We start from the raw sequence: 25,391 nt of genomic DNA on the forward strand, positions 1-25,391 counted from the left end.
CATGTCCCCAAGTGCCACAGCCATATGTTTTTGAACTCTTCCAGGTTTGGTGACTCCACCACTGCCCTGGGCAGCCTGTGCCAGGGCTGGACAATCCTTTCAGTGAAGAAATCTTCCCTGATATCCAACCTAAACCTCCCCTGGCACAGCTTTAGGCCTTTTCATTTTGTCCTGTCATTTGTTACCTGGGAGAAAAGCCCGACCCCCACCTGGCTCCACCCTCCTGTCAGGGAGTTGACGAGAGCGAGAAGGTCCCCTCGAGCCTCCTTTTCTCCAGTTTAAACCCCCCTCAGCTCCCTCGACCTCTTCTCATCCGACCGGTTCTCCAGCCCCTCCTCTGGACACACTCCAGCACCTCAATGTCCTTCTTTCGAGGGGTCCAAAACTGCACCCAGGGTTCGGGATGCGGTTTCATCAGTGCCGAGCGCAGGGGAACCATCACTGCCCTGCTCCAGGGAGCGCTCCTCGATGCCCCGGGCGGGCGGATGCGCGGGGCGGGAGCGCAGAGGGATGCGCGGGGGATGCGGAGGAGCTCGGAGGAGCTCGGAGGAGAGAGAAGGAGAGCGGAGGAGGGCTCAGCACAGCCCCGCCCGGCGCGGCCCCGCCCGGCGCCGCTCGCCCTCCGCGGGGGCGGCCAGAGCCGGGCGCTGCGGGCAGCAGGGACCGCTCCGCTCCACACCGCCCCGCACCGCAGCCATGGCCCCGGGCTCGCCCGCCGCTCGCCGCCGCGCCGCGCCGCGCCTGCTGGCCGCGCTCCTGGGTAAGGGGCGCGGGGGGCTGCGGGGACCCCTCCGGGTACCGCCCGCGTCCTGTGTCCCCCCCACCCCAGCTCCCCGGCCGGGACCATGCCCCGGGGAGCCGCGGCAGCCCGAGGCGGGGGTCCCCGCTCCGCACCCAGCCCCCGCACCCCGCCCGCCGCGCCCGGGGATGCCGCCCGCGGGCGCTAACGCCGCTCTCCGCTCTGCAGACGGACGGTCCAGAGCGCCGGGGATAAGTCACTTGGCCAAGGTGACTTCGCAGCCGAGCCCCAGCTCCGAAGTCCCGGCTCCGGCCCCTGCCCTGCCCGCACCGGCGCTCCCGTCGCCAGCGCTTCTCCTGCGAGCACTGCGGCTGCACCCCGCTTTGCCCCGCTCCTGCGCTGCCCGGCCAGCGGGGACCGCGCTGCCTGCCTGCCCGGGACCGGGGGATGGCCGCGGGGAGGCCGTGCACTGCTTCAGCGCCAGCACGCCCGCCGACAGGTCATTGTCTTACAGTTCATTCGGTACAACCACCATTCGCATGTGCTTGTCCCTGGCGCGGGGACCGACCCGCGCTGCAGGGCCGCTGCTTGGAGCATGATGCCCAGCCCCGTGTCCGGGGATGCCCGAGATACCTCGGCACAGGCTGCAGGGAGGGGCTGGCAGCCGTTCCCTCCCCACTGCACACCTGGGGCAGGCTCCAGCCTCCTGCATCAGCTTCACGCACCCGCCGCACTCCTCCTGCTCCCGTGGGTCATCCTCGCGTCAGCCCGGGACCGCGAGCTGGCTGTGCAGCGCTTGCTGCTGGGGCACTCCCGTGGGACGCGTTTTAGAGGGCAAAGTTCTTAAGTTAAAGGATGCTGGAGACTCAAAAAAAGCATGTAAGTACCTGACCCCCTGCGAGGTTTGGGTGCCAGCACCTGAGCTGGCAGTGGGGTGGTAGGAGAGACTCGGAGATGCTTGAGACCACTCGGGGGTCTGGGGTTCAGGGTGTGGAGGTGGGAACCTGGTCCCACAAGTCGCTCAGGTGGGCTGGGAGCTGGAGAAGGCGCTGGGCAGGGGATGCAGGGCGGGTCTCTCTGTCCCTCCGTGGAGGTTTCGGGGATGCCGTGCTCCGCAGGGAGTGGCAGCGGGCTCCTGGCTGCAGCACGGAGCCGCGGCACAGCCCCTTCCATAGCAGAGGTGAGGGCCGTGTGTCCTGCCCCAGAGATCACCGCAGCCGGCTTCGGGCTGGCCACGGAGCTCCTCTCTTTGAACCCCGCTGGAGAGGAGCCCGGCCAGCCTGCCAGGCATGGCTTGCTGCCTGCGCCAGGATGTCACGCTGACTTCTGTGGGCAGTGAAAGTTTTTCTGGAGCAGCTTTGCCACAGATGGCAGTCCGGGGTGAGCACCGTGCCCAGCGAGCCCCTCACTCTGGGGGCTCTCCCTCTGCAAGAGCAGAGCGCAGGCAGCCAAGGCTCCGGCAGCAGGAGTGGCTGCTCCCTGCTTTCCTGTCTCTGGGGAAAGGCTGGTGCCTGCAGGCATGGGAGGGAGCCTGGAGCCCCCAGGGGAGTGGCCCTGAAGGTTGGGGGGCCGGTGGTGCAAAGCAGCTTTGGGAGGGTGTGGAAAAGCAGCGCTGGGAGCTGATGTGCGGCAGGATCAGTCAGCGCTCCCCCAGCGTGTTTTCCTCGGTGCTTTATTTAGTGGTGACATATCAATTTTGACTTCCTGAGAGCACAGGATGACAGGAAGAAGGTCAGCCTCGATTTACCCCACACACTCAATTCAGATTACATTCTAAGGGTGGCAGACAGGTTCTAAAGTGTTACAAGCTGCAAGGAATCATCTTTCCTGTGAGTGAGTGTCCGCTTGCAGCACGCTGCAGGCTCAGACTTACCTGCAGAGCCAGGCATCCCTCCGCCAACTCCTGCTCCAGAGGGACAGCTCCTGTCCCCTGGGACACTCCTGCCTGTGAAGTCCCCTCTGTAGCACCCCCAGGGCTGCTCTAGGAGCCTGACAGGTGCAGGAGATTCCATCTGCCAGGAACCACTCCCTGACGTTAGCTCCGGCCTCTCCAGCAAAATGAGGAGTGCTTCTGTGTAAAGTTAAATAACTCCTCGCCTGCAGTGCTTGCAATGCAGCACTGCAGCAGGGCCCGGAGCCCAGGATGCAGGGCTCTCAGGCTTGGCTCCGGCTGCGACGTGCCTGGGGAGTTGTTAGCACTGGCTTGTGTGGGAGAATAAATCAGCAGCTGAGGCAGCTGCAGAGAGAGGCGAACCCCGGACTGGGCAGTGTGTCAGAGTTAAGGTGTTGGGGCAGCTGGGGATCGGCTTGTAGCTGTGGGAATTTGTGGATTTTGTGCCCAGGGAAAGCTCTGCAGGGGTGGCTGAGGTCTGGGAAAGGGGAGGATGGTGCTTTGCTGGGCCATGTCACATCTCAGCCATGCCACATCACACACAAACGGGACAGGGCCATGGTGGGATGGGGATGGGGAGCGGGGCTGCTCCTCTGGCCAGGACCAGAGCATCCCTATGGTCCCAGAAAGGACCTGTGGTGGCCCAGCCCAGCGCAGTGCCAGTCCCTGCACCCCTGGAGCGCTCAGCTGCCCCTGGGCTCCTACTGCTCCTCTCGCCCTGCTCACAGAGAGGCGAGGAGCGGGAGAGCTCATCCTGCAGTTTGAAGGTCATCTGGCAGCTCCAGAGGGAGCCGGGGCTCTCGCTGCTGGGCGTGAGGGGCTGCTCCCGAGGGCCAGCTGGGGCTGTGGGAGGTCGAGCGGGTGGCAGGCGGCCAGGACAGCCACGCTAATTACTGCTCCAGCTCCCGCCTGAAGAGCAGAGCTCTGCTTCGCCTTGGCTTTCTTCTCCCCTTTTAAGGTCTAGCTGGAGGCCTGTGGATAACATGCAAATCAGGGCTCTCATTTGCACGCTTTGTTCGTGGGGATATTCTGGCTCCCTTTGAACCCACGCTGTCTCTGTGGGTGACCCAGCCCCAGTTCCTGCAGGATCGGGTCCCCTCTGTCACCGAGCCGTTCTAGGGCTGGAGACAGGAGCATTTGACGCCTGGTATGCCAAAGGGGACGAGGGGTGAAAAGCCTTGGCCTCACTCTCTGCTCCCCTCTCCCTGCCAGGTTTGCACACCTTTGCCATCGCCTTCGCCTTGGAAGTGTCAGTGGGGAAGACCAGCACGGTGATGGCTCTGAATAACTCCAATATCCTGCTGCCCTGTACCTTCACCACCTGCATAGGCTTCCAGGACCTGGTCTTCACATGGTATTTCAACTCGACAGAGCTGGTGGGTGGCTCTCTGGGCTCTGCCTCTGCTTTCCTGGCAGGTCCTGTTGTGCTTCCCCAGTGCAGCTCAGCACTGCAGCTCTCGCAGTTCCCTTTCTCCCGGTGCAGGATGCCCTTCTCTCCAAGTGTCACCAGCTCTGGGGGAGCTGTGCAAACGGGGTGACTCAAATACCCCAGAACATCATGCTTTTGGCACAAAGCTGCTCTAGATTTGCTGCTGCCCACAGGCTCATTTGTTTTCATAAATTTGCTGTTCAGGTGCAAATCTGCACTTAGGGCAAAATACTGTTCATTTCCTCCTCCTTCGCTTGCTCTGAAATATGAAATGTTCTGTATAGATTTACTTCCTGCTGGGAATATTTGGCTCCCCAGTTCCTCAGCAGGAGGGCTGGTTTGGAGCAGTTCTGGCCAGCAGAGGAGCTCACTTTCTCTGGGGATCTCTTATTTTTTGCATGGTCTGTTCCATCCTTTCAGGACAGGTCAGATCTGCTGCATCCTAGCAGGATGTTCATCTCCATGGCCTGAATGGGGTGTAATGGGCCATTTGTTGGGGGTGCCTGTGTGTGCAGAGCTGAGCCTGGGCACCTTCAGGAGAACGTGAGCCTTTCCCTCACCCAGCTGATCCTGCTCCCCCTGCCTCTGCAGATTTACCATGGCAAGATAAAGAACAAAGCCACGGAGCCCACCCTCATCTGGCACAACCCGCGGGTGGAGTTTGTCGGCTCCACCACCAAGAAGGACAACAACATCTCCATCGTGCTGAACAACGTGGAGTTCAGCGATGCTGGCAAGTACACCTGCCACGTCAAGAACCCCAAGGAGAGGAACGCCCAGCACAATGCCACCATCATCCTCACCGTGGTCCATAAGAGTGAGTGCTGGCCGGGGCACTGGGGTGGCACTGGGCCAGGGGAAATGCCCACACACCATGACGGGCTCTCCTTGGTTCACTCTTGTGCTGGTGCGTGGAGGTGGCTGACATCCCTGGAAGCCTGGGGTGGAGGAGGTTCTGGGTTTTTGGGGCGGGATGTGCAGCTGGGAGCTCCCTGCTCCCCTCCCAAGCCCCCCTCAGCACCTTCTCTCCCGCAGTGGTGGAGACGGACAACACTGTGACACTCATCATCGTGGGCGTGGTGGGGGGGCTCATCGGCCTCCTCATCCTCTTCATGCTCATCAAGAGGGTGGTCCTGTTCATCATCAAGAAGACGCAGGACGGGAAGTGAGTGCGGGGTGCTGCGGTGGGTTGGCGGTGAGCGGGGTCGGGGGGCTGTCAGCTGCCCGTGCGCTCTCCCTGTGCAGGAAGGAGTGTCTGGTGAGCTCGTCAGGGAACGACAACACCGAGAACGGCCTGGCCGGCTCCAAGGCGGAACAAAAAGCACCACCAAAGGCATGAGCGAAGCAGCGGCGCCCCGCGCCCGCCCCGCTCCGCCGCGGGAGCCCGGGCACGGGACGAGCCTTCCCCTTTTGTTTTCTTTCCGAACTGCCAGCGCTTGAGACATGTTTCTATTACACACGTGCCTGCAACCTGCACTGCTTCTCGGAGAAGGCTGCGGCTGCCGGGGGAACTGGGAGCTTCTCGCGGACTCGGGCTGGGAGGCTGCTGGGGCGGAGGGAGCCGCCGGCTCCGCTCTGAGCGCGGTGCCGGGCAGGCAGGGCAGGGGGCCGGCTGTGGGCACCGGGGGGCCCGGTGGGGCGTGGGGTGGCACGCTGGGTGCTGAGCTGAGGTGGCTGGGAGCTGCCTGCTGCATCCAGGAGGTTTCTGGAGCAGGGCAGGGATGCTCAGAGCTGGCCGTGCAGATGGAGTGGCGCAGGAGGACGGGAGGAAGCAGGGCTGTGATAAGCACACTAGAGAACCAAATCAGTGACAGGCCCCTGGCTGTGTCTCGGTCCCCAGCAGGGCTGGGGGGGCTGGCCCAGGGTCACTGCTGGCCCGGGATGGGGTGAGGTGCCACATTTCACCCTGGCTTTGTCCCCGAGCATCCCTGGGAGCAGGGGCGCTTCTGCCCTGCAGCCGTCCCGGGAGCGCTCCCTGGCTTTGTGCTGCCCCCTCCCCTCTCTCCGGAGCTCGGCACTCGCAGCAGCGATGCTTTTGATGCTGGTGCCAAGGCTGAACTCACTACGCGGATGTTTTTGTACGAGATTCCAGGGGGAAAGCAGCCAATTGCGTTTCCCTTTCGCCGTGGCTTCCATGGCCACGCAGGGAGGGAGCACAGCCGAGCCCTGGCGAGGGGAGCCGGGCCAGGGCTGTGCCTGCTGGGCAACCCTGGGCAAGTTGCTCTGCCTCTCCATGCCTCAGTTTCCCCATCTGTAAAATGGGAATAATAATACTGCTCTACCTCACGGGGTGGGGGTGAGGTTTCCTTGGCTATGGTGAAGTGTTCTGGGATGAGGGGAGCTGCAGAAAGCCAGGGGGTCTTTGTGAGTGGACTCACAAGGATGTGAGACTCAAAGTGTCTACGAGAGACAATTCCTTTAAATTGTGATTTGTTCCCTGTTTCTGCAATTTGTGGGAGTCTGACAGTGAAGCTGCAGGACAGGCAGCTCCCCTGTCCCCACAGTAAATTGGGATTCACAGCTGAGCCATGACTTGCTGTGGGGATTTGTGCCCTGGCAGAGGTGCTGGAGTGGGAGGTAGGCGAGGATTTGGAGGCCAAGGTGAACAAGGAAAGGCTGGGTACTGCTTTCTCTGGAGATGCTGGTGCACAGTGGGCTGGTCACCCCCGGCTGGGCTCGGGGCACCCATTGGAACAGGGCCGTGTGCTCAGGACAGGGAACAGGTACTGGCACCTGGTCCCAGGCAGGTTCCCTTGGCTGTTGATAGGACAGGCAAGTGGGAAACAGGATCCTGATCTTTTCTCTGAGGCTCTGGGGACCTCTGGCCAATCACTCGACCTCTCTGTGCTTTGGTGTCCCCATCTGTGAGCTGGGGCCGGTGAGGCTGAGCTGCCTCTCAGGAGGTGTGAGGTGCCCTGCACGGCTCTACCACAGTCCCGGGGTGGAAGGCGCGCCGGTGCCAGGTGTTGTGACACGCCACCGCCACCTGTGAGAGCCCAGGAGGAGGGTGAGACCTCCCAGTGACCCCGAGAGACCCCCGGCCCGTCCTTGGAGGAGCCCTCCCGCGGGGGAGGACAGCGAGGCGAGGAAGGGAGTTTTTTAAAGAACTATTTTTAGCTGTCCTAACCTGTTGGCCTTTTTTAGCCGGCGAGTGGACGCAGCTCCACTTCCCGCCGGATATGCAATGCTGCACTATGCATGGATTACTCCTCTGGCTTAATGGGAAAAGTCCACATAAGCAGTTTTAGGAACGTAACTCCATGTGCACACGGGTGCTCCAGGGGAGCGGGCTGCCTCGGGGGCTTGTGCCAGCTCCGGCGGGGTCCCTGCTGCCGCCGGGGCTTTGGGGGGGCTGCAGAGGCTTTCCGGGGCGTTTTGGGGAGGGGGCCCCCCCTCGGGGGAGTGTGCTGCCACAGACACGTGTGTGTCCAAGCAAATGTAAAGCTGCATGGGAGGAACCCGCGTGTAAGCACAGGGTGTGTGTGCGCCGGGCTGTGTGACGACTTACAGCACATCTTTGCACTGTAGAGGTTTAGTTAGCTTTGCCTTGAATGAAATAAAGTTTACGTTTACTAGAGAAACTCGCCGTGGTTTGGGGTTGCTGTGGGTGTCTGTTTAGGTCTGGGGGGGACTGGGTAAAGATAACCCCATGAGGGAGCAGGAGAAAGGCTCGGGAGGCTGTGTGAAAAAACAAATCCTTTCCTTTAATGGGAATGAGGGACGCTCGAGACCACAAACATAATTTCTCCCAGTACAGCAGGAGTGAGCTGACAGCAGCTTGGCCCCCCAGGAGCCATCCTGCCACAGCGGGGTCAGCACAGGGCAATAAATTAATCTTTCTCCGGAAGGGAGTTTGAGCCGGTGAGATTCCTTCACGGGATCAGTGGCCGTCACTCCAAGTCATCCTCTGTCTGCTTGGCTGGGCTCTGGAGCCCTGAATCACAGCTGCCAGAGAGGGTTTGGGAGCCTCTGCTCACCTTCCGTGGCTGGGGATCCATGTCCCTGCTGCTGCCAGAGCAAGGGCAGAGGGGTGGGAAGGGAGGCTCGGGGCGAGGAGCGACCTGTTCCGGCAGGTCTCAGAGCTCCGACTGTAAGGACAGAGAGGCACAGAAGGAATTGAGAGCTTTGAAAGGGCAGCCAGAAGCAAGAGGAATGCAGCTGTGTCCTTAGGGAGGCAGCTCAGCAGAAGGGAGCTGCCTCTCCCCCTCGGGCACTGACCCTGCGCACGGCGTAGATCCAGTCGAGGTAGGCACGGACGCTGGTGTAGACGCCGGGTGTGCTGGGGGTCCCGCAGCCCTGGCCCCAGCTGACGATGCCCACGACCTGCCAGTGCCCCCCCGAGTACAGGAGGGGCCCGCCGCTGTCCCCCTGGGAAGGACAGAGCCTCAGGATGGCCCCGCAGAGTGACGGTGCCCGCAGCAGCCGTTCCGAGAACAGCTCTTCCCTCAGAGGAGCCGTGTCAGGGATGGGTACAGACCCAGCCGGCCCTGTGCCCAGCCCAGGCCCCACCTGGCAGGTGTCCACGCCGCCCTGGGGCAGGCCGGCACACAGCATCCTGTCGGTGACATCGCCGTGGTAGGCGGCCAGGTTGCAGCTCTGCTCATCGATGAGCTCCACCTCGGCCTGCTGCAGGCGCTCCGACAGCTTCCCTGGGTGACACACGGCCTCTCAGAGGGACCCGGGGTGAGGAGGGAGCCCTCTGGCCCCTCTGCTCCTGGCAGCAGTGCTGGGGGCTGTGCCTGGTCCCCGTCACCCCATGCTGTGCCACTCACCGTGCTCCTCTGTGTAGCCCCAGCCGATCACCCACAGGGGTGTGCCCGGCACCAGCTCCTCATCAAAGTAGGGCAGGCAGATGGGCTTGGTGCTGTCTGGAAAGGAGATGTGAGGAGGGGCTCACAGGGACAGGGCCCAGACAGGCTGGGGACAGCCACCAGCTGGGCACCCCACTCTCTGCTCCAACACTCGGTGCCCACGGAACGCTGCCAGGCCGGGCACGGCCACCTCAGAGCCATCAGGGGACACCTGTGACTCCTGCCCCCAGCAGAGCCCTGCCAGGCTCACCTGAGTCATGCACAGGGGAGCGCAGCTTCACCAGGGCGATGTCATTGTCCTTGGGGGACACAGGTGTCACCTCTGCCAGGAACACCTTCTCCACGGCGATGGTGGCAGCGCCCGACAGGAGGTCGGAGCCGGCCTTCACCCGCCAGCTCTGGATGATGGGGTTGTTCCTGCACATAGATAATGCTGTCACCACTTGTCCCCCCGCGGGGACAGGCACGGAGCCCCGTGCAAACTGTTCATTCCAGGAGGTTTAACCAGCAGGCGGCTCAAAGCCGGCAGAGAGGCTCCCACTCACTTGAAGCAGTGCGCGGCCGTCAGCACCCAGCCGGGCCCGATGATGCTGCCCCCGCAGATGTGCTCCTTCCTGTACTGCAGACTGACCTGCCAGGGCCACGCCTCGATGGCAGCCGGGCTGCCCCCCAGCACCCGCGGGGTCCTCACGCTCTGCCCGCAGTCTGGGGACAGCAGAGGGGACACCTTGCAGGGACGGGAGGGGCACAGCAAAAGGAGGCTCCCAGGGACAGCAGTGTGGCCAGGCTGCTGTCACCCCTCATCCCCAGGCTTGCTGGAAGAGGTCCAGTCATCCCCTGCCTGCTCCAGGCCCCCAGGATTTAGTTTAATCAGGGTAATTTGCAGGTAAAAGTAAAGCCATGCAGGCAGCCGGGTAAACCTCCCTTAGGCGTTTCATTTCTGGGAGGTTTGTGCTGGCTTAACGAGGTTAGCAGTAATTAAATCCATCTTTCCTCATGCAAACACTGTGGAATGGGCTTGGGATGGAGCCACACTCCCACGGGGCCGTGCCAGGAGCGAGGACCTGGAGCAGGATGAGGCCTCAGTGCCCACAGGGTCCGGCCACCATCATGGTACTTACTGGAACAAAAGAGTGACACAACCAGCCCCGAGAGGCATTTCCTGCAAGAGGAAGGAGAAGAGTTGGATTTGGCTCCTCTGCCAGGCACCACAGGCTCCGGCTCGGGGTCCAGTCCCCACTCACCTGCCTGGCTCAAGCACATGGAGGCTCCCGTTGCTCAGCACGACCTCACGGGGAGGCAGAGGCTGCCCCACGCTCACCTCCACGCCCTGGAAAGTTGGGGTGCTGGAAAACACGGGGGGACAGGGCATCAGGTGTGGGGGAGAACAGGCACCTTGGGAGGCTGGATCCCACAGATAAAGGGGCTTCACTGGGACAGGGATGCCAAGGTAGGGATATCACAACCCTGGAGGGCCAGGCCACAGGAACAGGGGCAGGAGCAGCTGAAGAAGGGGAGTATGTTCCCTGCTATGCAGAGTGAGCAGCTGGCTCTGGGAGAACTCAGGGGGTCCTTGCTGTTGTGACATTTGGCACCTGTGTTCAAAGCCTCAATCACTGACTTTTTGGGCCTGGAAAATGCCAGGTTGGATTCAGTCTGGGCCCTTACAGTGGCTCAAACACCAGAAACCATCTTCAAGGGGAAGTGCAGGGCCCTGAGCCTCCCTCCCAGGTGAGCTGTGCTGTCACTGAGAGCCTGGGCTGCTCTGGGGAGGGCAGGGCTGCAGTGGGGGGATGGAGGCAGAGCAGGAGCAGGCAGGGTGCCCGAGCAGGACACAGCAGGACACAGCACTCTGCTCTCATGGGATGCTGCCAGGACTCCGAGCCAGCTCCTGGGGACTCACAGAGTGCTCTGCGTGCTGGGGATGGACTGAAACCATTAGTGCAGAGCTCTGAGTGCTCCAGAGAGAAGCAGAGCCCCACTCCAGAAGAGCTTTTAAGGAAGAGGGAAGGTGAAGCAGGGGGAAGCAGCCGGGTACCTGCTGTATCCCATCTGCTCGCAGGCAGCTCTGGCCAGCGCCGGGGTGAAGTGGTCGTGGCACACACAGGACCAGGCTCCAGTGTGGCTGTTGAGCACCTGCAGGACGGATCTGTCTTTGGAAACACGGGCTGTAGGCACACACAAAGTCAGTTTTGATACAGGGTGGCCACAGCACCCAGCCCCAGGAGCTCTGGCAGGGTGTCCTGCTCTCACCCCCGGCTGGTGGCCCCTCAGGGACCCACTGGGGACAGTTGGCCTCGTCCTCGCCCTGCAGACAGTCCAGCTGCCCATCACACACTTGCTTCAGCGGCACCAGCCTCAGGGGCTGCTTGCAGAACAGGTAGTGGTGGTCCAGGTAAATCTTCACTAGAGGGAGAGGGGGGCTCAGTGCAGAGCTCCAGCTCCTGGGCAGGCTCAGGGATGGCACGGGGGATCAGCAAGGAGCTGGGTCTGTGTTTGCTGAGCCATGGCCACGGGGAAGGATGGGGAAGAGAGATCAGGAGCTGTACCCAGGAATCCAATGGCAACCAGGCAGGCGAGGGTGAGCACCACGGCCAGGACAAGGATTCCAACCCGCTTGAAGGACTGTGCATCCCTGGAGGATTTGGGTCTTGTGTAGGGACCTGCAACACAGGGGAGTGTGGCCCTGCATGGCCAGCTCAGCCTGGCACCGCTCATCTCTCCCAGCTCCCACTGGTGTTACCTCTGCCGTTGAGCCGCTCCGAGGCTGAGTCCTGCAAACCAGAGAGGAAAACCAGTTATGAGCTGAAAGTGCAGGCAAAAAGCAGCAGGAAGGTGGAAGGGTCAGCTGTAGTGAGGGTGGCTGGCCCCGTGGTGAGCTCACAGCCCAGGGAGGGCAGCAGGGATGAGCAGGGAAACCGCCCAGCCTTCACCTGAGGTGGCTTTAGAGCTGCTGGGAATGGGGGTGGCATGTCCTGTCGTGACAACGCCCGGCTCTGCGGTCACCCAGGGTCACCTGCTGCCTTGTTCCCATAGACACCACCTGTGCAATTCCAGTAACCGGCTCTCCATGGTATAGAGTTACTGTCATTAACACACCAGAGGCTTAAAAAGTCACAGATGTTGCGAAAGAGGCTCTTTCCGATGTGCAGAGAAACCCTGAGTCAAAATACACACGCCTGCGGGGCTGTGGCACACGGGCATGTCACGACGAGGGCTGTGTGCTCGGGAGGATGAGGAGCGGGGTGGCACAGCCCCAGTGCTCCCAGTGCACCGGAGGAACCAGCCCGAGCCAGGGGAACCAGCGCTCCCAGGGCGGGGAGGGAGGGAGGGCTGTGCCGCTGCTAAGACACGGGGTAAACACAGCCAGGGCTGGAGCGGGGATGACTCAGGCATCGATCCGCTTGAGCTCCTCAAAATTATCCTCCTGTAACAAATCCTTGTAGGAGAAAGCCCCGGCGAAGGGAGGGGAGGTGCTGTGTGCCCGTGCTCGGTGGGCGGGTGGGTTAAAGCCCCTTCGGGAGGGTTCAGCTGGGCACTGCCGGTGTCTGTTCCATGTTTTCCAGCCCTGGCTGTGCCGTGACATGGAGCAGCAGTTTGGAAAAGTGCTCCTGCTCCACTGAGCCTGGCCCCTTCCATGCCCTGCCAGCCCCAGTGAGCTCTTCTCTTTTGCTGCTTCTGGACTCTGCCAGCACAGGTAAGACAAGATTTTTGCATGAACAGAGGTAAGGAAGGTTTAAACCCGCTGTGATAAACCCACAGATCCAGGTGCACGATCCAGGAGGGTTTGGGCTGTGGAAGCCTTTGCTCCTAGTGCTGAACGGGTCTGCAGATGATGGTGTTTGTCAAACGAGAGCAGAGGTCCCTGTGCCATCCCAGGGCTCAGAGGATGGACTCGTCAGAGCGATGTGGGGGCACTGGGGATGTGGCACAGCTGAAGGGGGCTGTGCCATGGTCAGAGGAGAGCTGAGCCCTCCCTGCACTGGTCGCTGGGCCAGGGCAAGTTTATCCATGCACACACGCTCCTCCAGCAGGGTTTGACAGCAAGTGCCAAGCCATTATCCCTGGGTTAGCTCAAGAAGCAGGTTGGCTTCGTGAACCAGGAAGTGTTGCCTCCTTTGTCCTGTCCCTGCAGCATGGCTGGAGCTGCTGGTTTTGGGAACAAGAAGTGACCTGTGCAGGGGAGGACTGACCCTGCCTGGTGCCATGTGGCTGTGTCCCAGCATGTTGGTGTCTGGTTCTGTGGAAATGCCAGCAGCCTTTCTCCCACAGCCAGGCTCAGCTGGCACCCGAGTGAGGGCAGCTTGTGCCAAATTCCCCAGCCCTGGACAGGCTCTGCTCAGTTCCTGGGGTGCAGAGCCAATTTCCTGGTGGCAGGGAGCTGCTGGGGGCTGCTGGGAGCAGGATGGGAAGGGGAACCTGGGTCCTGCATCTCCCACCTCAGCTGCCCTTCCTGAACTGCTTGCTGCGGAGAAGGGAAGAACTCCCAGAGGGAATTTTGTAACGCTGCACCAACATCTGCCAGCACAGGCAGCCCAGGGCACGTGGGGCCAGTCCTTCCTCATGCTGACCTCTTGTGTCACCATGGGCCTGGGCCGGGCACCACCTGGATAATGGGATCCTAACGGTTCCCTGCGGGAACGGTCCCAGGTGGTGATGGATCCTCCAGGCCCCACTGCAGCAGCACGGCAGCCCCTCTGTCCCCACGCTGCCCATACATGTCCCCATCACGTCATCCGCTGCTGGGCTCCTTTCCAAGACGCCAGGTCTGGTGTGGATGAAGATGAGATGAGATTATTGGGTCTTTGGTTTGTTTTTTTTTCATTTTCTTCAGTCCATGGACCTCTTCTGTTTCCAAGGGATTCAGAGCTTGGAGATGCCTCTCCACGGCTCCTCTCAAACCCGCACTACGAGCAAGAGCTGCACTGGTTAAATCCAAAGCAAGGCAGGGCCGTGCCTGCTCCTGTGTGGAGTGGAGGCGCATGATTTCCTGCAGAACTCAATGCTACCGGAACTAATTGAGCTCCCTTGCTGTGTTCTCCTCAGAGCACTTCACGTCACCACATTAAGTGACCACCTGGCCGTTCCAGGCTCCAGCTGAGTGCCAGCCCAAGAGCCGTGGAGTTCTGGGCTCTCCACCCCTTCCAACGTGGAATCCGCTCTGGGGGGCTGCAGGTGTGCTGAGCTGGGCTTTGTCCCTCCCTCACGAGCAGGGGGGACGTTCCTTCACCAAACCAAGCTTCGCAGGGTGATCAGGTTCCGAGGTGACTCCTTGGCTGCGGGGATTTAACTCGTGGGTGTGTGTAGACATTGCAGGGAGTGAGTTCCCCACCCTGGAGGGGTTGATGTCCCGGTGTGCTGCTGCTGGAGGTTTTGCAGTGCCCGGCGAGCTTGGTCATACATGTCTGCCCTCTTGGGGAAGTGTCTCCCTCCCAGGGAGGGACTGCATGCCAGGCTGGGGTTTGGTGGCCGTGGCTTTCCTTGCACAGGGTGCTGTAGGTGTGTCCCCTGAGGGAGCTGTGCTGGGGCTGGGAGGGCCTGGCTCTCACCCAGGCGGTGCCCAGGAGTGGGATAAGACCCTTCAGAAGGTCCTGTTCCCCCCTGGCATGGGGGACACCGCCTTGCTTGTGTGCTCCCGGGGCTGGGAGAGGGAAAGGCAGCCCCAGAACTGTGGGAGCGAGGGCTCACGGGGGTACCCGAGTGCCGTATCCAGCCACGGAGGGGTGTGAGGAGCAGGGGAAAACCCTTCCTTGGGCCTGGGCTGTCCCATCCGCTCAGAACCGCTCCGGGCTGGGAGTGCGGCCGGGCACGGGGGGTGCGGGGGCCGGGTGCCCATCCCGGGGGGGATGCCCGGTGACTCACCATGTCCATCCGGCTCCGGCGTGCTTCTCCCTCCTTCAGAAAGCCGGCAAATGTGGCGGTGCGGGCCGCGGGGAGGCTGCGGCAGCCCCGGTGCCCTGGAGCCGGCCGGCGATGCTCCCGCACCCCTGTGCCTGTGCCCACGCCGTGCTCACTCTGGGGCAGGACCGCCCCAGCCCTCCTTAAAACCCACAGGGGAGTTGTGAAACAGGAATTATGGTTTGTATTGTAATACAACACCGGTCTATCAGCAGCACCACCACCTGCGGTAATCTCCCGAGCATCTGCCACTGGAGGTGACTCACCTGGGGCTGCTGTCACCAAACAGCTTATCAGAGGTGAACGGACTAATCATTCCTGCTCCTCCTGATGATAAGAGGATCCACTGCCATCCCGCTCTTTGTCCGGCTCTTCCGCGTTGCGCTGGGCTGTCACAGCGGGGTTGGGGTAGGTGGAGGAGGAAAGGAGGAGAGTTTGTGCTCTTGGGTCACTCGGTCTGTGTGTCCCCGGCAGCCCCGGGTCACGGCTGGCAGTGCTGCCCAAGTTAAAGGGAAGGCAAGTGGGTGCCCATGGAAGAATATCCCAGGCTGCAAGGGGGGGACCACGGGGTCATCTCGGGGATGGCTGAGGCTCATGGATCTGTGATTATCCAGGAATAACCGATCCCTCCGGGAGGGAGTGGTTTGCCTTAGTCTGGCAGGATGGGAGGAAGGTTGAGGTGTGCAGGAGCCAGTGCCCCAGCGGGGTGAGGATGGCCCACGGAGCGGGACTGGGGACACTGGGGACACTGCTGGCTGCCCTCTGCACAGTCGTGTTGGAGGTGCTGGGTGTGCAGGATGTGCCGAGCAGCTAATTACCCCCTTCTCCTGTGGTAATCCAGCTTTCCCAACGGTCCTGCTGCTGCCAGACTGCAGAGCACCCACGGCCTGAAACTCCTCAGGGAGCTGTGCCATCCTTGTGGCAGCTCACCCCTGCCAGCAGGGATCCTGCCCGCTCCCAGAACCTGGCCAGGGATCCACCTGTGGCTCTGCAGGTAAGGGGCACCCTCCCCACACTCACACTGAGGATCCAGCCCCCTTGGGGGTGTGGGGACCTCGTCTGGCTGTGTCCTCAGCCCTCATGCTCCATGTGATGCCCACAGAATGTGGGATGTAGGGTCCAGCCAGAGGCTGTCTGTGCTACTGTGGCAGATTTTGGCTTGAATGATGTTTTGGGCTGCAGCAGGAGGAGCTGGGCAGAGCTTGGGTCCCTGGTGCACCTGGCATGTCCTGGCAGCCTCCCCAGAGCATGCCAGAGCCAGCCCTGCTGCCGTGGAAGGATGTGCTGCACGACAGGAGCAGCTCTTCCTCCTCTGAGGATCCGAAGGCTCTGAGGAAGCAGCTCAGGTCTGCAGATGTTGTGTCACAGCCCCGCGCCTCCAGGGCTTTGCTTCCTGGAGTGCAGCTGCGTTTGCAGCCCTTCCCTGCTCCCAGAGCCTGGCGTGACACAGGTTTCCGAGCATCTGCCTCCACTGGGGTCAGGCACAGGTCAGGCCGGGCTGAGCCAGGGCTCTGAGTGACCACCAGCATCCCTGAGCCACGGACATCCTTGTCCCCTGCACTGTCCGGCAAGGAGCGGTCCCAGGCACTGGGGAACTGCAATTCCCTTTGTCCCCTCTGCGTTCTGCTGGCTCTGCAGCCCCGCAGGCCCCCGGCATCGCCCCTGCTCTTGGCTCCGAGGTGCTCGCCCTGGGCAGGGCTGCTCAGGGCTTGGCTCCTGCCCTGGCTGCCCACTGCCACTGATGTGGGGCACGGCAGGGTCGGAGGCTGTGCCTGGCAAAGCAGCATGGAGAAGGGAGGAGTTTTGCCCCGGATGCCCAGTTTCCAGCTGTTAAGGGTTATACCTGTTTGTCACTTTTCCCTGCAGCCACAGGAGGTGGATTTCCCCCTCTCTACAAACAGGAGTTGAGTCCCAAGTGGTTTGGGGCTTGGAGAAGATGATCAAATAGAGCTGTAAGTGCATCCTTCTGGGACATCTGACTGGGGGCAGCTGGGGACGGCCACCCCTGTCCTTCCCTGTCCTCTGGGGTCCTGCCTGAGTCCCCAAGCCTGCGCCACATTCCTGGCTGCTGGTCTTTGCCAGGAGGTGGCAATGGGAGGACACGGCCACTCGGGCACCTTGCCAGAGCTGCACACACCCGTGTCCCGAGTGTCCCTGTCCCTCGGGCTCCCGGGACTCCCAGATCAGCCTCTTCCAGCAGCGGGAGGGCAGAGCTGCCCACGCAGGCGGGCTGGGCACGGCGATGTGCCGTCTGTCGTGTCTGCCGCAGCTCTTCCGCTTTCTCCCTCCAACCAGTTGGACCAGTGGGCCAGGACTGGTGCCCAGCCTCGCTGCAGTGAGGCAGCCGTGTCACCAGGAGACGAGGGGACAGGCAGGACGTGCCAGGCTCCAGCACACACAGGGCTCTGCAGCAGCAGCCTCCAGCCCGGGATAACCGGGAGCAGCTCCGATGGCACAACAGCGGGACATGGACCCCCGGACAGGTGAGTGGTGGCCTTTTCCCCCCTCAAGGGGCAGAGGTGGGATGTTCACGGCATGGGCAGCGCTTTGGTGACCTTCCTCCCCTCTGCCCCGCCAGCTGGGGCTGGGGCTCACCGCTGCTGCGGCTCTGTGAGCAGCGCTGCTCGGAGCCGTCCCTGGGATGCGGGGATCCTGCTCCCGAGGGTGCCAGGGCAGGGATGCCTCCCACACACGGCACGGGGCAGGGCCTGGGCACGACGCCGTCACCCTCCCACGGGCAGCGGGCGTGGGGACGGGGCAGTTTCGGCAGCCGGCTGATTCAGGGAGGCTGCTCCTCCTGCCCCGCAGCTCCTGCCGTGACTCACGGCTGCTGCAGCTCCCTGAGCTCGCCCACACCGGGGGTCCCGGGGCTGCAGCTCGCCCCTGCCCCCGCAGAAACGCTGAGCCCCGCCGGGAGGGCCGGGTGTAAGGGAGAGGGAGGGCAGGGCTGGTCCCGCTCCTCTGCGATGCTCGGCGGCCCCCGGCTGTTTGTGCATCCCGCCAGGTGGAGCGAGAGCTGCAGGACGCCCTGGGACCTTGCTCACGGTGTAAACACTGTGACCACAGGGGAAATGTTCTCACTCCGCTGGCATCTGCCTAAATTTAGCTGCTCTTAGGTCATCCCTTTCCGCTGTCTCCTCGCTCCCGGTGCCGCATTGAATCCGGTCCCTGTGCCCGGCGCTGGCCGTGCTGCGGGGCAGTGCCCAAAGCCCCCCTGCCCCCCTGGCACAGCCCCGGCACAGCTCTCAGCACAGGAGCCGATGCTCAGCGGCGGTGCGGGGCTCCTCGGTGTCCTGACCATCCCGGGAACATCCATTGGTGCTGGGTTTTGCCAGAGCCCGCAGCACGGAGGGGAGGGATGGAGCGGTGCCGAGCCCGCAGAGGTCCCGCACTGCCCCGTCCGTGTCCCCGTGTCCCTCGAGCTGCTCGTCCTGACAAAAGCATCCTCTAGAGGGAACTGCCAGCCCAGAAATGGCTCTAGCGCCACCAGGAAAGGAGCATCACCCCACGAGGGCGTGAGCGGAACCAGGAGTTAAGGTAGAGCACGGTCAGGGTGGCCACCCCCCTTCCCAGTGACCGTCCCACCTGCCAGCTCACCTGGGGACAGCGGTGCTCTCCGTCATGCGGCTTTGGGGCCCGTGCCCAGCCCTGGCAGCCCTGCCTGCCGTGGGGACAGCACTGGAGAGCTGTACCCCAGCTCCCAGGTGTCCTGTCCCCTGCGGGGGACACCCAGGACCCCAAACCTCCCAGACGGGTCTGTCTGCAGAGCCCCTCCTCGCTCTGCTTTCCAGGACAAGAGCCCATCAAGGTGATCGGGGTTGTCCTGGGCATCGGGCTGGCCCTGATGATCCTGGCGAGTTTTGGCTACAGCTGCATCCGGTGGTACCGGAGGGGCCACTCCCGGCGCCGTGAGTACGGGCAGGGGACAGGGGACAGGGGGACAGGGGACAGGGGGGACAGGGGACAGGGGGAGAGGGGCTCAGAGCACGGGACTGCAGGGACTGGGGTGTGGGGAACGTGGGAGATGGGGTTGGGAGGCTCTGGGCCAAGCTGGGAACCTCCTGAGATGAGGAGGGGAATGCACAGTGATGTCCTGGTGATGTCCTGCTGCCTGTCCTGCCTGTCTCCACCCTGCCAAGCAGACTCACTGCAAAGCAAAGGTGGGTTCATGGCAAGACATGGCTCTGACACCTCTCTCTCCTCTTCCTCCTGCCACCCCAGGGCCCGACTTTGTCTTCAACCTCTACCACTCACGGTGAGTGATGCCCTGGGGGGACCAGGGGCAGGCTGGCAGCTCCCTTTGTGCAGTGCCAAGGTGTCACCCCCTGCTCCCCAGTCCCAAATCCACCCAGTTCTGCTGTTGGCAGGGGGCTGGCAGGGGCTGGAGGGGGACGGGCAGCTTGGTGACCTCTCTGCTTTCCCTGCAGCGGGCTGGGGTCGGTGGCACTGGAGCTGGTGCCACCATTCAGCATCAGTGGCTCACTGGGAACCTCGGGCTACGAGCCCTTCCACAACCAGGGGCCATGAGGTGAGAGCTGGGCTGGTGAGCAGCCAGGACATCCTCTTGTCCCCCTGTGCCCCCCCGTGCTGTGCCCCAAAGCCTCTGTGCTGCCTGTAGCCCCTGGGCATCACGGCTTTCCTCAGGACAGTCCCAGGGTTTTTCCAGCAAAAGTCCTGCCTGTGGCTCTGGGGCTTCAGAGGCTTTCCCTGAGCTCTGGTTTTGGTTTCTCCCCGCACAGGCTTTGGTTTGTGTTTCCTTCCCTGCTGTCCCTGGGATGGGACGTGTGGCCAGGGACAGAGGGATGGGGAGAAGCTCTTGCAGTGCTTCCTCTCGCTGCCTCTCTCGCTCATGGCCTGGCACCAACAGAAAAAGCAACCAAAACCAGCCGGGGAGGATTCCTGCATTTTCACTTCTGCAAGAAACATCTCCTGAATTGGCTGGATTTCAACTGAAATGGCAATGGTGCAGTTTCTGTTGCTAAAAAAGCTTCACAAAATGACAGAATCGCTGTGACCTCTGCAGATCATCTGGACCAACCCTACCCAAGGTCACCTGGAGCAGGTGACACAGGAACACAGCCAGGTGGGTTTGGAATGTCTCCAGAGAGGGAAACTCCATGAATTCCCTGGGCATCTCCTCCATCTGCAGTTCTCACTGGCTCTCTGCAGCCAGGGGTGCACAGGGGGGGCCTGTGGCCAGGGAGAGGGGCCCTGCTTGGCCAGTGGGGGCTGGCGAGGCACGGGGGGCCTTGGGACCATCTCTTTGCCAGTTTCTGTCGGAAGAAGAACAAAGAAAAACTCAAGAGAGCCACGTGGTTGTAGGGAAACCAGTGAGGATAGAGTGGGATTTCCAGAGAGTCAGAGGGACCATCTGTGCTCTCGGCTATCAAAGCTAAACCCTGTGGTCTGTGGCTTTCTCCTGGCTGAAAGGAGATCTCTGACTGCTCATGGAGAGGGGGAAATGCCCCCTCCTGGGGCCTGGGAGCCCTCCGTGGTGAGCAGGATCCAGCAGAGCCCTGCATGACGCAGGATCCAGCCATGGGGGCTGACGTCAGCGGCGTTTAAAAGAACAACAAAAAAAAGCCGTGTTTTTGATGACTCCGTGTTCCAGAGGAAGCTGAAAAAAATAAAAAAGAAAGCAAAAAGCTCTAACCCCCAAAATACACAGAGGCAGAAGAGATAGGGCCAGTGGAGGGGCAGGAGGAGGCTCCCAGTGCCCTCCACATCCCTGTGGGATGCAGGGATGGATCTCAAACGTGAGCAGCGCCACGGGAGATGGAAGAGAAGGAAACACAGCAAGGATCAGCCCCCTCCTCCTGCCTGCACTGGAAAAACTGAAAATAAAACCAAAAACCCTTCACCTGAAAACCACGTTCCCCAAGGAGGGTTTTTGCCAGCAGTTTTACTTCCCACCATGAAGGTTCCCAGAAATGGGGTGCCTTTTGGAAAAACTTCCCTGTGACCCAGGTGACCCAGGCTGAGCTGTTCGGTCTCATCCTGTTTCCATTCTGATGACAACTGTTCACGGCATCACAGAATCAGTTTGTTTGGAAAAGATCTCAGAGGTCATCGAGCCCAGCCCATGACAGAACACCACGTTGCTGAGCAGAGCCCTGACTGTTGTCTTTCCTCCACCCCTGGGTTTGACTTGCTCTGCTCCTGTCCTTCCCTGGTGATGTCCCATGGGATGTGCATCCCTGTGGAATCACTGTGATCAGCCCAGCCCCTTTTCCCTACTGCTCCTCTGGTGATTGTTCCCACAAACCCCCCAGGGAAAACCACCCAGGAACTCAGGTGTGTGAGGAGCTCTTGGAGAGCTGGCTTGGTTCTCCCTTTTCCCAGCTGTGACATGGAAATGCTCTTCACCACGTGAGGCAAATTGCCTCTTGCTGATGGGAAATGTCCAAATCCAGAAACAGAAAGCTCAGCTTGGCCTTAGGAGAGGATGAACAAATGGACCAAATAAATAACAGCATGTTTTTTCTGTATTTACAAATGAAATGCAATAAATAATGTCTGTAGACAGACCATAGTGTGGGTAGGAGTGCCCTGCTCATGCTGGGCTCGTAGGTGCATCCCATATCCTGTGCTGGGGCTGTCCCAAAGGGGCTGGATGCTGAAGGGTCTCTGCAGGGTCAGGAAAGTGTCTCGGCCCATCCCTGTGGGGTCAGGCAGGGCAGCAGCCCCGTGCTGCAGGGTGCTGATGTCAGGCTGACGTCTGCTTTCGGCCTCTGTGTTGTGAAAGGTTGGGAGGGCATCACAAGTGTGGGCATCAGCAGGAGGAGCCCAGCTGGCCCAGGAAAGGGGGAAGTGAAAGCACAGGACTGCCCCAGGCCCTGAGGATGGCCCTGAGCCCATGCTGGGCAGACAAGGCAGAGATGGCCGGTGTGTATCCCTGTCTCCCGTTAGCTGGACTGGCTGGAGGGATCACTGGGGGTGCCCACAGCAGGACTGGGGCCAAAGCAGCCCCACCAGTGGCTGAGCTGGTGCTCCTGGGCCGTGCTGGGCCTGGCACTGTGAACATTCAGGGGTCGGGGGTAGCTTATCCAGTGGCAGACGAGGTAGTTGGGTCAGAGCGCAGGGCTGTGGTCCCCAGGGGACAGGTCACAGGCAGCTGTCCTTGCTGTCCCTGCTGAGCCAGCTCAGGGGCGTGATGGGCAGTGTGATCCAGCTGGAGCTGAGGCTGGACACAGAGGCTGTCCCCAGGAAGGCAGTGTTGTTGAAGATGTTCAGGTTGAAGGGAGTTTTCAGGTCAGGACTGGCTTTGGAGGTCAGTGGATCACCTGGAGCTGCCCAGCTCAGCAGAGTGGGGGCTTGGGGCCCCACCTGGCTGGAGAAATCCCATTCAGGGGCTCCCCATGGAGCGAGGTCCTGTGTGAGGGGATGCTCGGGCGAGGGCTGCTTCAGGTACCCTTTGGACACAGCCAGCTCGGAGCACTCCATGTCCAGCATGGTGTCGGTGCTGCCCAGGCCCTGCACGGACCCTGCACAGCCCGAGAGGGGCACTCCCTTGCCCGGGGCCTGCTCTGGCTCCCCGCTGCCCTTGGACTGCTGCAGGTACCCCCGGAACTCCACATCTTCCTGGCAGAGCCCGGGCTCCCCTGGGCTGGCATTCCCACTGCCAGAGGAGCAGCCAGGAGCACGGCAGGGGCTCCCCAAGCCCACCCCGCTGTCCTCAGCCTTGGGCAGCTGCTGCCTGTAGCCCTGGGGCTCGGGGCCCACGGAGCAGCTCAGGGATGAGGAGGAGGAGGAGGAGGAGGAGGGGATGTGCAGGCAGATGCCGCTGTCAGTGCTGGTGCCGCTGCTGTCTCTGCTCCCCGTGGGCCCCAGCAGGCACAGCTGGTCCTTGGGCCATGCTGGGAGCTTCCAGCCCTGCTCCAGGGGCAGCTGGGCTGTGCTGGTGCTGCTGTCGGGGCTGCTGTCCAGCCGGGGCTCCTTCTGGCACAGGAAGAGCTGCTGCGTGGGGTCTGCATCCAGGCTGCCCGAGGATGGGGGCTCCTGCTCCACCCAGAGCGAGCTCTGCTTCATGAAGGACTTCTGGGAGGGAGAGAAAGAGGGGAGTGAGCTGTGCTTCATGCCTGCCATCCCTGCCTGCCTCTCCCAGCGCTCCCCAAGCCTGCACCCTTGCTCTGGCCCCAAAGGGTCCCTTACCAGGACTGACGGTGTCCTCACGGGTTTCCTTACATAGGTACACGCCAGCAGAGCCCCCAGGAGGCCCAGCAAAAACAGGGTGAGGAAGGAGGAGCTGAGGATGCCCGGGAGAAGCTCTGCGCTCCCTGCAAGAGAGGACGTGACCAGGTGAGGGGGGAGAGGGGACTCCTCAGTGCACACAGCACCGAGAGGCTGCCCTGGCGTGGATCCCCACACCCCCAGGGCCAGGAGGCTGGGGAGGGTCGGCATGCCATGATTCCCCCCTTGCCTGGGTCCCACTTACTGTCCCTGTGGCCGGTGGTGACGCACTGCTCGTCGGTGCGCATGGTGGGGACGGGCCTGTTGGCCATGCCGGGCTCCACGCTCAGGCAGTACTCTGTGAGCCACAGCAGCTCCCCCAGGGTGAACTCTGGGCTGCTCTTCACCACTGTGAACTGCAACAAACAACACAGGCTGGCACCTGAGAGCCCCCAGATCCTGCTTCCCTCCCTCCTCCTCCTCTGCTGTCCCCAGGGGAAAGTCCCCAGGGTGTGATACGATAATGATGACAGCAGCTAGATCCAAAATCCCCACAAGAGCTGGAAACCTCCTCCATAAAACACACAAAGAAACCCCTCTGTGCTGCTGTGGCTGTGAGAAAGGTCAGCATTTACTCCTACAGAAGAGCATGCCTGAACAATCTGGTTTTCGAGCAGCACCGTGTGGGACAGACGGGGACAACACGGGAACAGCAGCTCCTCTCACCGTGTGGTTGTCCCGTGACCTCCTGACGTACACGTGGTACTGGGTCATTTTCTTCTGGAAGTCTGTGTACTCCACGGTGATGTTCCCGCGGTGCAGGAGCAGCTGCAGCCGCACCTGGATGGAGTTGCCTGTCACGGAGAGGCTCTGGCTCGCCAGGCGCAGGCCAGCTGGAATCAAATCAGTCACAACAGCAGGTCAGGGCTGTTTTCTGTTCACAGCTCTCAGCCTGTGCAGCACCAGACTGAGCCGTGACTGCCCCACCATTCTTGGGTTGTCCCATCATCCTGCACAGCCCACCTGCTCTCCAGGAAGGTGCGGAGGGAAATATCCCCGCTCTCACTCATCCCGCAGCTCTTTGCAGGCAGTTTGGCATCCTGACCATCCCCAGCAACTCCAGCACAGGGTGGAGGCACAGCCCAACCCACCTTCCTGTGGGGAGAAGACGCTGCTCCTCTCCCAGGGGGACGTGAGGTTCCCGGACACGGCCCTGACCCGCGCGAAGTAGCGCTGCTCCTGGTCCAGGGTGTAGTAGGTGAGGTCACAGGAGTGCTCCGAGCTCTTCCCACACTCTGGGATGGCTGTCCAGGGGACAACTGAGCCATAGCTGTGGGGAGAAGCACCAGGGGTGAGCAGAGAGCTGGAATCAGACCCCGGGCAGGGCAGGGCCCTCGCGTTGCCCTCGCTGTTACTCACACTTTGTACTCCACGTCATAGCTGGCATTGCTGGGGCAGCCGTGCCCCGGCTCCCACCTCAGCAGGTGCCACGCCACCTCCGCAGCAAAGCGCACGGCCCGGGGCTTCTCCAGCTCCTCACCTGTGGGGCACACGGGGAGCTCAGGTGGGAGCACAGCCCTGGAGCTCCAGCCCCACAGCAGCCTCAGGCCGGCCAGGACAGCATCACCCATGATGGGTGACGTAACAGCGCTGACCACCCGAAACGTGCAGGCCTGTGCCCAGATTTCTCTTTCCAACTTCCAGGATTTGCTCAGCCCCCTGTTTTCCTTCCTCTTTCTTTGGGGACAGCTCAACTGGGGCTGCTCGGTGCTTTCCTGCCCCAAAAGGGAGCCGTATTTGCATCCCTCATCCCCTGCCTCTGTTTGGACTCAGCTTTCCTGTTTTGCTCATCTGCTGCCTGGGTGAAACCAGACTTTTTCACACCTCCTGCCTGATCTCGGTGTTCTCACCTGGCAGAAAAGCCCCGCTGATAACATCTGCCACCTTTCCCTTGCAGGCTGCCCGGGCAGCTGCTGCCTGCCGGCAAGCAGCCAGCCCAGCGCTGTGTCCCCGGTGTCCCCTTGTCCGCTTGTCCCCCAAGCGGGGCTGGAGCCTTTGGGCTCCCAACCAGCAGCGAAAGGCGAGCGCCGAGCAGGGAGCCCCGGCCATACCCCGCTCCAGAGACACCAGCAAAGGTGTCCAGGCTGCGGCTCCAATCTCACCCCATCCCAAGGAACCCACCCGGAGCCGCGGGGCTCGGCCCCAGCCAGCAGGGAGGTGAAAAGCGGCCCGAGAGACTCACCGTGGGTCGGGCAGGGGAGGAGCAGTGCCAGGCACAGCGCCAGGGCGGTGGCACAGGGGACCATGGCCCCTCAGCATCCTCCGTGGCAGCAGGGCGAGCGCGGGCCGGGCTGTGCCCCGGCAGGAGCCGAGCACTCGGTTTTCCCCCGGGGGCTGGCTCAGTGACGTCTCGGAGGCGTTCGAGCTGCACCAGGAAAGTCACTGAGCAGCCAC

At 62.0% G+C, this 25,391-nt stretch overlaps 4 protein-coding genes across 4 annotated transcripts; 2 read left to right on the forward strand and 2 right to left on the reverse strand.

Annotated features, from left to right (window-relative positions):
- The first annotated feature begins 696 nt into the window (after nt 1-696).
- On the forward strand, nt 697-5,588 carry SCN4B (sodium voltage-gated channel beta subunit 4). The gene is made up of 5 exons (XM_088066847.1): nt 697-760; nt 3,843-4,006; nt 4,651-4,876; nt 5,095-5,224; nt 5,305-5,588. The coding sequence occupies exons 1-5, from the start codon at nt 697-699 to the stop codon at nt 5,396-5,398; spliced, it is 678 nt and encodes a 225-aa protein (XP_087922973.1). The 3' UTR covers nt 5,399-5,588.
- A 2,287-nt stretch (nt 5,589-7,875) lies between these two features.
- On the reverse strand, nt 7,876-14,869 carry TMPRSS4 (transmembrane serine protease 4). The gene is made up of 13 exons (XM_014259807.2): nt 14,733-14,869; nt 11,614-11,644; nt 11,420-11,533; nt 11,124-11,276; nt 10,909-11,038; nt 10,115-10,216; nt 9,992-10,032; nt 9,416-9,575; nt 9,121-9,287; nt 8,832-8,927; nt 8,569-8,708; nt 8,278-8,427; nt 7,876-8,147 (listed from the first exon to the last, which is right to left on the reverse strand). Exons 1-13 carry the CDS (start codon nt 14,739-14,741, stop codon nt 8,136-8,138), a joined length of 1,305 nt encoding a protein of 434 aa, XP_014115282.1. The 5' UTR covers nt 14,742-14,869; the 3' UTR covers nt 7,876-8,135.
- A 2,141-nt stretch (nt 14,870-17,010) lies between these two features.
- Nucleotides 17,011-19,936, forward strand: SMIM35 (small integral membrane protein 35). The gene is made up of 5 exons (XM_088066725.1): nt 17,011-17,103; nt 18,361-18,676; nt 18,990-19,023; nt 19,196-19,296; nt 19,508-19,936. The coding sequence occupies exons 1-4, from the start codon at nt 17,011-17,013 to the stop codon at nt 19,293-19,295; spliced, it is 543 nt and encodes a 180-aa protein (XP_087922851.1). The 3' UTR covers nt 19,296; nt 19,508-19,936.
- IL10RA (interleukin 10 receptor subunit alpha) lies at nt 19,928-25,373 on the reverse strand. The gene is made up of 7 exons (XM_005531126.3): nt 25,180-25,373; nt 24,357-24,477; nt 24,089-24,267; nt 23,664-23,830; nt 23,203-23,353; nt 22,920-23,044; nt 19,928-22,805 (listed from the first exon to the last, which is right to left on the reverse strand). Exons 1-7 carry the CDS (start codon nt 25,241-25,243, stop codon nt 21,873-21,875), a joined length of 1,740 nt encoding a protein of 579 aa, XP_005531183.2. The 5' UTR covers nt 25,244-25,373; the 3' UTR covers nt 19,928-21,872.
- Between the last annotated feature and the right edge of the window lie 18 nt (nt 25,374-25,391).

The sequence above is a fragment of the Pseudopodoces humilis genome, chromosome 25 (genome assembly GCF_049639895.1).
Source record: "Pseudopodoces humilis isolate 2021_Gansu_Grassland_sample_001 chromosome 25, ASM4963989v1, whole genome shotgun sequence".
In the NCBI taxonomy this organism is placed as follows: domain Eukaryota; kingdom Metazoa; phylum Chordata; class Aves; order Passeriformes; family Paridae; genus Pseudopodoces; species Pseudopodoces humilis.

Bases quoted from the DNA above. Each gene is read 5' to 3' on its own strand.
- SCN4B (XM_088066847.1), top strand. From the start codon at position 697: ATGGCCCCGGGCTCGCCCGCCGCTCGCCGCCGCGCCGCGCCGCGCCTG. The intron at 761-3,842 runs GTAAGGGGCGCG...TCTCCCTGCCAG, and splicing joins CCTGCTGGCCGCGCTCCTGG to GTTTGCACACCTTTGCCATC. The intron at 4,877-5,094 runs GTGAGTGCTGGC...TCTCTCCCGCAG, and splicing joins CCTCACCGTGGTCCATAAGA to TGGTGGAGACGGACAACACT.
- TMPRSS4 (XM_014259807.2), bottom strand. The intron at 10,217-10,908 runs GTACCCGGCTGC...CGTGTTTTCCAG, and splicing joins GAGCAGATGGGATACAGCAG to CACCCCAACTTTCCAGGGCG. The intron at 9,576-9,991 runs GTAAGTACCATG...TGCTGTCCCCAG, and splicing joins TGTGTCACTCTTTTGTTCCA to ACTGCGGGCAGAGCGTGAGG.
- SMIM35 (XM_088066725.1), top strand. From the start codon at position 17,011: ATGTGCCGTCTGTCGTGTCTGCCGCAGCTCTTCCGCTTTCTCCCTCCA. The intron at 17,104-18,360 runs GTGAGGCAGCCG...CCCACCTGCCAG, and splicing joins TGGTGCCCAGCCTCGCTGCA to CTCACCTGGGGACAGCGGTG. The intron at 19,024-19,195 runs GTGAGTGATGCC...CTTTCCCTGCAG, and splicing joins TTCAACCTCTACCACTCACG to CGGGCTGGGGTCGGTGGCAC.
- IL10RA (XM_005531126.3), bottom strand. From the start codon at position 25,243: ATGGTCCCCTGTGCCACCGCCCTGGCGCTGTGCCTGGCACTGCTCCTC. The intron at 24,478-25,179 runs GTGAGTCTCTCG...TGTGCCCCACAG, and splicing joins CCTCCCCTGCCCGACCCACG to GTGAGGAGCTGGAGAAGCCC. The intron at 24,268-24,356 runs GTGAGTAACAGC...TTCTCCCCACAG, and splicing joins TATGACGTGGAGTACAAAGT to CTATGGCTCAGTTGTCCCCT.